Genomic DNA, 10,670 nt, shown 5'->3' with positions numbered 1-10,670 from the left:
CAACCACCAGTTAACAGTATTTGGTACAGAGCCTGGCACAGGTAGGCACCCAGTAAATATTTGTTAATGAATGAATAAACGTAGACAAGTGCATGTAGTTAGTCTTTGCCATGCATGATTCATTGTGGAGGAAGAGTGTGAAATACTACTGAAATACTTAGGTACTATTCCAAAGTCAAAGTCAAAATGGAAAAATTCTCCTTAACCTTTGGGAGATGCCAGCAAGAATGGGCTATAAGGGACGTGGAGATCCTTGTGGTTGAGAGTGAACTCAGGGGCCTCCACCCAGAGGCTGAGTCCAGCCGAGATCACACAGGTGCAAAGCATCCACTAAGGGAGGGAGACAAGGAATGCCATTGGAGTCACAAGACCCAGGTGTCCTTGCCCTCTGTTGTGTACAGATCCCAAGACCTGCAGGTTTTCTCCTGAGCTGGGCCACTGAAAACCTATCCAGATAGGAGCTAATGTTATTTTGGCATTTTTAAAGTACTACCTAGGGACAAATTGTGTAAAGGAAGAAAGGAATCTGAGCCAGTTTTCCAGAGTTGTGAGTGTCTTGAAGATTACATCAGTGGATTTCCATAGAATGAAACCACAAGCTTCCTGCCAATGGATTGGTGACACAAAGATCTGTGTCACTTTCAACTAATGAGGAAGAACTCCCAAGTATATTGTCTATAGACGTGCATGGACTTTTAAGGAGCATTTAAAAGCCAGATATCCAGTCTGTTTTTCTGTTATATTTATATAAACATAATGGTTGGTATATAGAAAAGGAAGCTGAATTGCTGTTTATTATAGTGTTCCCAAAATTAACGTGGCAATTTTGACAGTACTAATACACATTGCATTACTTCTTCCAGACCAAGGCAAACTGAGTATGAAATGAGCTTTTGCATTTACAAGGATAATAACTATCATTTATTAGCTGCTCTGTGCCAAGCAGTGTCAAATGCACTATATACAACAATTCCTTTAATTCTGGTAACAACTCTCTACATATTCAGTCCCATTTTAACAGATGAGGCAGAGAATTAAGAAACTTATTCAGGGTCTTAAAACTAGAATCAAGCAGATCTTCCTGGAATCAAAGGTCATACACTTAGCCATTATATTACATTCCGAACTCTGTAGTTAACAGTGATGAAAAAGTACAGTAATTGTTTGTGCTAAAATGTTGTGGTGGACGCTGTATACGAAGCAACTACCTCGCCAACAGGTAGTGAGAATTTGGGTGTACAACTTGGTGCTACAGAAAATCCTGCTGTCCTGGGATGAAAAAGCTAATGCACCAGAAACTGGGCCAGGAAACCTTGTGTCTGGGAGCTATCTGGCTGCTCACACTTTGTAAATTGCTACTTTTGTCCCAAAACGACACTATAGTTTTCAGCGGGGCAACGACCTTGAACATTGATTGCTACGATTGGGAGAAGATTAGGTGCAGCCAGCGCTTATCTCATCTACCCTGGACCCTTCCAGGGGAGGGCAATCTCTATAAGGTTGTCTGCTTTGATTTATGAACATTGTGGGTGGCAATATGACCTGGGAAGAAACCAGGCGATTTCTGCTAAAAAAAAAATAAATAAATAAAATAATAATAATAATTTCCAAGATGTTTAAAATACGCCACAGCCCAGTTTTGTTTTGTTTCGGTTTTTATGTCTAGGCACGGATTTCGCACAATTTCTATTAAGTATCTGGAGTCTGGCACCACTTCCCTTAACAATGCCACACACGTCAATCCCTAAAACAAGGAAGCCTCCGCTGAGGTTGCCCAATGCGGGTGCGGTGACGTCGCCCGGCACACGCAAGTCACTGAACCAGCAGAGCGCGGCGCTGAAGCAAGGGGCCGGGGCCGGCGACAGAGAGCCCGAGCGCTCCCTTCCTTGGCGTGGGGCAATCATCCTCCCACGGTCTCGGGAAGCCCCGACGCCGCACGCTTCCTCGCCGTAGAGGAGCCGCCCGGGCGTAGTTCCTCCAGCGCTTCCTCCTCCAGCGGCAACCCCCCGATCCTTCCTGCAGAACCAGGACTCCACCTCCCGGGGTTTGAAGCGCGCGCCTCCGCAGGCGGGGGTGGCAGGGAGCCCGAGGCCGGCGCGAGGTGGTGCGCACGCGCGCAGCGTGGGCGGCCCCGCCCCCGCCCAAGCTCCGCCTCCTCCTCGCGGCCGCCGCGGCCGGTCCACCCGGCTCCCGGCAGCAAACCTGTCTCGGCGGGGCGGGAGCGGAGCTTCCTCCTCCGCGTGCGGTGCCGCGCCGCCGGCTTGTCCTTCCGCCCCTGCCTCCGCAGCACTCGAGCGAGCGAGGCGACGAGCGGAAGGTGCACTGGAGCCGACGCTCGCGATGCGGCCGGCGGGAGCCGCGGCCGTCGCGGCGGGGTCGCCTGCACGGGAGATGCCGCAGTGCGGGGAGCCGCAGCAGGCCCAGTCGCCCCCGGCCTCGCAGCTGCCTCTGGTCGCACCTTCGGGGCCGCCGCTCCCGGCTCCGGGCAGCGCGACCATCAACCGTCTTCCCGAGCCGCTGCTGCGGAAGCTCAGCGGGAGCTTGGACCGAGCGCCCGAGGGCCGGGGCTGGAGGAGGCTGGCGGAGGTTGCGGGGAGTCGGGGGCGCCTCCGGCTAAGGTGAGGCGCCTGGGGCGCAGGGGCGGCGTCACGTGGAGGCGGACTTGGGCGCGGGGCGCGCGAGCCCAGTGCGGTGGGCACTGGGGTGGGAGGACCGAGGCTGGTGCGGGAGCGGAGCGCGCCGTGGCCACACAGGACGTGCAGGGGCCGCTGGTGTGGACGGAGCCCCGAGGAAGGGACTCGGGGAGCACTTCGGTAACCTTGCAGAGAGAGCTTCAACCCAGGAAAGGGCTGGACATGCGAGAGGTTCGAGATTGGGGCCCGGTGTTGACACCCTTTCCCTCCGCTTGTCCCTTGGGGCTGAGAAAGAGAAGTGGAGGTTGACCGAGGAGGATATTGACAGCAGGAAGGCTCTCTGGTGACCATTATGATAGGGCAAAATTCCGAGGACCTTAAAGTGCAAACCGACGGGATACGGACACAGGCCTGGGAGACCTCAGGAAGGTTAGGAAGAAGTGCAGGTAAAGAGATAACGAGAGTGAAGGATTTGGGGTGCAGGAGTTCATGATGAAGCTTCTTACGTGGGGAGAGGATGGTGGGAAAGACTGAAGCTAAACTCACCATCTTCCTCCATCAAACCAGCTCACCAAGTTGGCTTCTTGAGCTCACTATGAACGTTAAACCATAAGTGAAACTGTTTTCCTGTCACCAGGCTTGGAACCGCTGTACTGGTGGTTCTTGAACTTTTGGTCTCAGGATTCCCTCCAGGGGTGTCCCACCTTGTGGCATCCCTGGGCCACCCTGGAAGAAGAGTTGTCTTGGGCCACACATCAAATATATTGCTATGCGTAACCACACACAAAAAATCTCATAGCGCTTTAAGTAAATTTATGATTCTGTGTTGGGCCCCATTCACAGCCATCCTGGGCCGCAGGTTGGACGCCCCTGAGAAACTCCTTAAGAATTATTGAGGACCTGGAGAGTTTTTTGCGTGGGTTCTATATATTACATACATACAGCACATACTGAGTTTTGCCATGTTAGAAATTAAAACTAAGACAAATTTAAAGTATTAACTGACTTTAAAAGAATAACCCATTGCACGTTAACAGAAATAACATGTTTTTGTGGCAAAACAAAGACAATTAGAAAAGTGGCATCGTTTGCCATTTTGCAGGTCTCGGTGTCTCGGCTCCCTTGCAGAGAGCTGGTGGCTCCATTTATGTGCTTCTGTACTCGGTCTGTTGCGCTAGCGCAGGCCATGTAACACCAGATACTCCAGTGAGCGCTCCTGGGGAGAGTGAATGAAAAAGATAAATAACGTTGTAGTGTTATTTGGAAAAATCGTGGTGACCTTGTGGATCCTGTGAACGGCTCTCCACACCTGCATGAAGGGTTCCCCCACCACACGAAGAACCCCAGGTCTTTACTGTTGTTACGATTTGGATCTCTGTTTGCAGCGCTTTTTAACTTCTCTTGTCACTAGATTTTGTCTTATACGTTGTTTATGTACTTCTTTATAAACCCCTTGAGAACAGGAATTATCACTTAAGATTCTGTGTATCATGCATAGAACCCATCTCAGACACTCTGAATACTTTTGAACTAAGAGGAGCAATATCATTCAAAATTACATTTACTGAGTGCCTGTTATTTGCTAGAAGTTCCAGATAATAAAGATGACGAGTATTTAGCTCCTATTCATAAGGGCTTAGTAATGGACTGTCATTCTGGAACATTCCCAGGTAACATGTAAAATGCTATCTTGGTTATGAAAAACAGTGACATATTTTTATCATTTTATTAACCACTTAGTACATACCAATGTACTAAGTGTTTACATGCATTATCTACTTTACCCCTCACAATAACCTTGAGTTTCAGGGACTTTGGGTTAAACCACAGTCGTGGTGGTTGGGGGTGATTGGGCCATACGGAGGAGTCACAACACAAGGATGGAACCAAGATGTGGTAAGCTCATGAAGTTGAGCAGACAGATGGTGTATTTTTTTCTCTGCTATGCAAAGAAAATCCAAAATACGATTATTCTAGGTCCATAGATTTCTGAACTTCTAGACTTATGGTGATGTAAACAGTTGTCTTCCTTGGGGGTTGGTGCACCAGGTCTGTGATGGGTTAATCTGTGGCATTGTCTAGTCCTCGAGTTAGGCTTTGGGCTTCCCTGAGGAGGGCTCCTGTTTGGTGGTGAAGCAGAGAGAAGAAAGGAAGGCTGTACCACTGCAGACGCGGGGCTGGTGGAATCCGAAAGCAGTGGACACCTGACATCAGGTGTTCAGCTTTCCTTCCTAAGCCTTCGGTCAGATTTTGTTAAAGGCTACAGAATGATGTTAGCTTTCTATACTGTCCAGTGAAGACACTGGGGAGAAAAGGGCAGTTGCCAGGAAGAGGTGACAGGCAGCGAGGGCGTGCATACGTGGGATCTGGGGGTTTCGGGATGGGAAGTCAGACAAGAGATCGAGTTTCTCCAGTCTTCCGAGATGCTGAAGGTTAGTGCAGAGTGGGCTAGTTGTGGTGAGGGGTGTCAGGGCATCCTGAAGGCTGGAGAACTGAAGACCATTAAGCTCACCTACCTATTGAAATCAGAATTAAACTGATAGAACAAAAGGTGAGCGCTGGGAACTTGAGGGCTAGAGAATGACACCTGAGGGGTGCAAGGTAAGCTGGCGATGCTTACTCTATTTAAGACCAAAAAAAAGAGAGTTCTTTTAAAGTCATTTCGTACTAATGGCAGAAGAGCACCTACAACAGTGCAGGGCCCTAGAGGTATCTTTCTCCAGAGTCAAACCTAGGAATTATGTGAGAATCCCAGTGGGTAGCAGCTCCCAGAAAAACAGAAAGTGCTTTTTCTCTGAGTCTCTGGATTCACAGCCCTAAAACCTCAAAACGTTGCCTATTCTGGTTCTTTTCGCTTGTTTCTGACTCTCTCCTTCCTCAAACTAGGCGAGAATAAATAAACCACAAGCCTCTGTTCTGGACTGCCCATCAGGAATTAGAAATAATAATTGTAAATGTTTTCAGATGGTTCCTGATGACTCAGAATAAATCCTTGCCTGTAGTAGTTTAGTTGCCCACAACCATGTCCGTACGGAGATGCTCTCAATACAAACTCAGGCCTAATTCCTGTCCAGGCTGAGCTGATACTGACCACTCTTTGCTGGCCACATACACAGGTTCTGAGGGTTGTGCCCAGGCTACATAAACTCTGGTGGCGCAGACAGTGGGAGTCACAGAGCTCCCCGAGGCACCAATTTGCCGCCTGAAATCCTGGAAGGAGGACGCTTAGAACGTGGACCAGGGAAACCAGTCATTCCCTGCATGCCTGCTGTGTGCCAGGTGCTCCAGTAGCTGCAGACAGACATCTGCCCTCGGGGAGCTTGCGGTGGGAAGGGGAACAGGTGTGAAAGGCTGGAAGGAAAGCGCTCCTCCCGCCTCTCTCCCTCCTGTCTCTGCGGGCCCAGAACCTCGGAGTGCCTCGGGCTCGGGCTTTGCCTCTGCTCGTCCACACGGCGCCGGGTCCCCTTCTCGGTGTTACCCTTTCGTCTCCTGACTCCACGTCTGTCTGGCTGATGACTCTCAACTCATGTCTTCGGTGCACATCTGTGTGTGGAAGTCCCCATTCCTACGTGTAGAAGACCATTTGCCATCTCCTCTGGGTTGACTAATAGACATCTTAAACATGGCATGTCCAGACATTTAGCAGAAGCCTTTCTTTTGCAGTTTTGTGCATCTCGGTCGTGGCAACTGCCTCCCTCCAGTTGCCGGGGCCCAAAACCTTGGAGTCTTTCCTGACTCCGCTTTTACACGCCGCTTCCACGTTCCCGCGCACCTCGTCTGCTGTCTCTTCCGTGTAGATGCAGAATCCAGCCCTGGTGGCTGTGGGGCACCAGGGCGAGCCACCGTCCCCTGTCACCTGGGTTATCCCAGTAGCTGCCTAACTTCTCCTCCTGCTTTGTCCCACCCCCAGTCTGTTCTCAATACATCGGTAAGAGTGGTTCTTTTAAGACATTACAACAGTCTTAGCCTCCCTCTGCTCACAACACAGGGTAGAAACACCACTTAGCTAACATGACCTCTTGGACCTGATGTCCATATTGTCGCCCTCCCCTTCTCTGCTCGTGTTCAAGCCTGCTTTCTGGCTTCTCCGTGCAGACTGTGTATCTTTGTGCTGCTGTGTACTCAGCCTGAGTTGGTCCGTGCAGGTGGACCTCGTGACTTGCTCCTTCACCCCTTTAGATGTTTGCTTAGAAGTCACCCTCTCCTGGCTGGCATAGCTCAGTGGATTGAGCGCGGGTTGCGAACCAAAGCATCGCAGGTTCGATTCCCAGTCAGGGCACATGCCTGGGTTGCAGGCCACAGCCCCCAGCAACCGCACATTGATGGTTTGATGGTTTCTCCCTCTCTCTCTCTCTCTCTCTCTCTCCCTCCCCCTCTCTCCCCCTCTCTCCCTCTCTCCCCCTCTCTCTCTCCCTCTCTCTCTCCCTCTCTCCTCCTCTCTCTCCCTCTCTCCCCCTCCCTCCCTCCCCTCTCTAAAAATAAATAAATAAAATCTTAAAAAAAAGAAGTCACCCTCTCAGCCCTGGCGAGGTAGCTCAGTCCGTTAGAGCATTGTCCCCATCCACCAAGGTTGCAAGTTTGATCCCCGGTCAGGGCACACACAAGAAACAACCCATGAACGCATAAATAAGTAGAACAACAAGTTGATGTTTCTCTCTCTCCCTCCGTCTCTATTCTCTAATGTCAGTTCAAAAGTCACCCCTCTCAATGAATCCTTCTCTGGTCGCATTATTTAAAATTACCCCCTTCATCTGCCCTCTGCTCCAACTTTGCCTGTCCCTCTGCTCTGCTTTGTTTTTCTCCACAGCCTCAGTGGAGACGATTGGGTGGATGGATATATATAGAGAGAGAGAGAGAGAAATCTCTGTGTGTGTGTGTGTGTCCTCCTCCTATAAGGAAATCCAGGAGGAGAGGGAATTTTGTGTTGTTTGCTGCTATTCGATATATCCTCAAAGCCTAGGGGAAGAAAGACTGGCCCATTTTACATGAGTAGTAACTAGTTGTTGACTTAAGGAATGAAAATTCCAAAGAGTAAGCGTATCAAAAAGAAGCAAAAGAGCCTACAAACAGTGCCATAGTTTGTACCCTAAAGGGTGAATGATATGTTTCATTCGATTATATACCTTTAAACATAAAGATAAGTATAGACACACTTTTTAAGTGTATCAGTAAGAGTCCTTTTGTTCAGTAAGAGCCTTTTCATTCAGATCAGAAATTCCAAATTAGGACTGGTGGAAACCACTTCAAAGCGCAGGCTTACAGGAATGTAACTAAAAAAGAAAGAGAAGCCGGGTGCTCATGAGCATCATCTGAGCCGAAAGCCGGTGCTCGTGTGGAAAATTCTTCAAAGGGAAGCAGACAGAGAAATTTGTTTTTCTCCGGTGCCCCTTGTTTTGGAAGCGACATCATTGTCTGCTTCAGTTTGATACTTACTTATTTTATAAGGGAGGGAGAAAAGACTCTCCTCTTCTCTGTGTCCGTAGAAACGTTGATTACCGCGTGACTTGGTGGCATTTGACAAGATGGCCCCTTGATTTCATGGATCAGACCCAGATCAACTTTCTGAATCGTGAAGACGACACTCATCGTACAGCGCCTTTGTTTTTACCCATCTCACGTTCTGATTATTTGAAAAGTTTGTGACCCTTATGCTGTCTCTAATACCGGCTCCTTGACCTGGCCATTACGAGGACTGGTGATGTAAATTTGTACAAAATAAAGGACCAACAGGCCTCTTCAGCTTTTGTTTTTGCTACTGTTGGAGTCACCACTATGCCATAAAAGAAAAGGCACTCTACACTCAGAAATAGAGGGAAGACAATCTTTGAGTAAAAGGCGGTCTTGGCCCGATTTTCGTCGTACCCCACCACGGACTTCAGACTGTGTTGCCGCCACCGGTCTGCACTGCGGGGGTTGGAGTGGGTGATCCACGTGTCGTGCAGATTCCCGTTTAACCAGAGCTTGAATGGATCAATGTAACCAGGGCCCGTAGAGAGGAAGACCTAGTTAACAGTGATAGGGGGTGTTGGAGGACAGTATCAGGCTACCGAAATAGTAGCTACTCAAAACATTTCTAAGGTAAAACTAAAACCGTTTCAGAAATAAACATGATTAAGAAATCAACCTTAATACTCTTTGGGTCTTCCCATGCTTTTATTGCATAATAAGAGCTTTTGCTGAGTGCTTGTCATTTACTCAGCACCGTGCTAAGTTCTTTTCACGTGGATTATCTCATTTAATTCTAACAGTCCTGTGAGATATGCGATACTACCATTGAAATTATTTTGGTTGGGTATGTTTTTTTGGGGAGATAACTAACTTGATCACAGAATTGTAAGTCTGGCTTGACCGCTGTATAAATGCTGTGGCAGCAGAGCCATAAAATTGCTTTCAGTTAAACTGGTTAAAGTGAGCGTGGATGGAGAATAGGTCAAGGCACGTGAAAGCTGGCTGACCGTAACTGTGCCGCTGCTGTGGCGGCACGATTCTGTTCCATCCCCTCCCCTTTGCAGGCCTCCAGGCTTTCCAGTTGTGGTTGAAATTCACTCGGTAGCCACTCGATTTTGAATAATTAACATGGGTAAGACAGATTTTTGGTATTGAGGGATTAAATCTATATACGTATATTTTAAAGATCTTATTTATGTATTTTTTTTAGAGAGAAGAGAAGGGAGGGAGAAAGAAAGGGAGAGAAACATCAATGTGTGGTTGCCTCTCACATCCCCCCCCACTGGGGACCTGGCCTGCAACCCAGGCATGTGCTCTGACTGGGAATCAAACCAGAGACTCAGTCCGCTGAGCTACACCAGCCAGGGCTAAATGGGTGTATATGAGATGGGGTTTCTGTTTCAAGGAGTACTTTAATCTAGTTAAGATATGCTTATGAAAGAAAAGCTCAGGGTTTTAAGGCAGAATAATGTCGAATTAAACACACAGACCAGGGGTCTGCAAACAGTGGCCCATGGGACAAATTCAGGCCACTGCCTGGTTTTGTGCAGCTAATGAGCTACCAGTGGTTTTTGTAGTTAAAAAACTGTTAAACAAAACAAACAAGAAAGAAGACTGTGTGACAGAGACTCTGGCTCGTAAGCCTAAAGTATTTACTCTCTGGCGCTTGAAGGAAAAGTTTGCCCACCTGTGGTACATACGATAAGCACCATTAGGAAGCTGTGTCTAAAGTGGGATTGATGGATTGGTGCGGGGTCTGGGAGACGCGAGAGTTTGTATTGGTCTGCGGTTCAAACTGGCAGAAAGCAAGGAGTGCCTGGAAAGGTTTATGAGGCGAAAATTCGACAGATTACCTACAGGCCTTTATTGTTGGTTATGTCTCCTTGAAAAGTTTTTTTGTTTGTTTGTTTTGGTTTGGGTTTTGATTGTTTGATTTTCCTTGATTTTTTTTTTCTTCTCTTGAGTGTTTGATACTTATATTTGCCCTTCCTGTGAAATGACTGAAATCTATAGCCCTTGTCACTTAACTCATGGCCCCCTGCAGTCTGATCTTAGCCTACCTTTCTAACTTTGTATACCACCTCTGAACACAGTAACACTGAAAACGACATTGTATGTGTGTGTTAACTACCAATATGCAAGAAGAATAGTTTCAGCAAGAGGACAACGAGAAAAAACATAAAGATTCCTAGAGCAGGGGATAGCAGACTTCTCCGTAAAGAACCAAATAGTATTTCCAGCTTTGCAGCCCAGCTGCTCACCTGTGTTGTTGCAGCAGGAAAGCATCCATGCCCCTCTGTAAACATGGAAGTTAGTGAGTGTAGCTGTGTTCCTGTCAGTCTATTTACAAAATCAGGAGACCAGGCAGGTGGAGCCCACAGACCACGGTGCACCTGCCCCTGTGTTAGGGCGCTTCTGAGCACTTACAAGTCCTTTGAACGTCAGTAGCATCATCTTTTTTTTTATTGTTGAGAAAATGAGTGCACATAGTAAAAATTCAGGAGTGCAGAAAGCTTTGTAGTGAAGAGGGAGCCATCCGGCCATGAGCCCTGCCCACGTCCCCTCTGCAGGGCCGCCACTGCTGCTGGC

At 48.3% G+C, this 10,670-nt stretch overlaps 1 protein-coding gene across 2 annotated transcripts in view; it reads left to right on the top strand.

Annotated features, from left to right (window-relative positions):
• Nucleotides 1-2,154: 2,154 nt before the first annotated feature.
• The window catches only part of MALT1 (MALT1 paracaspase), a 52,176-nt gene continuing 43,660 nt past the window's right edge, over nucleotides 2,155-10,670 (top strand). The window contains exon 1 of one of the 2 annotated variants that reach the window (XM_028524648.2): nucleotides 2,155-2,618. In XM_028524648.2, the coding sequence (XP_028380449.2) occupies nucleotides 2,341-2,618 (278 nt within the window). In that variant the 5' untranslated portion in view covers nucleotides 2,155-2,340. The remainder of the gene's footprint in view (nucleotides 2,619-10,670) is intronic. The other variant, XM_028524649.2, reaches the window with a different exon arrangement.

This window comes from Phyllostomus discolor, chromosome 9 (assembly GCF_004126475.2).
Source record: "Phyllostomus discolor isolate MPI-MPIP mPhyDis1 chromosome 9, mPhyDis1.pri.v3, whole genome shotgun sequence".
Taxonomy (NCBI): domain Eukaryota; kingdom Metazoa; phylum Chordata; class Mammalia; order Chiroptera; family Phyllostomidae; genus Phyllostomus; species Phyllostomus discolor.
Note: the sequence above shows the minus strand (reverse complement) of the source record. Positions and strands in the feature narration are given on the sequence as shown.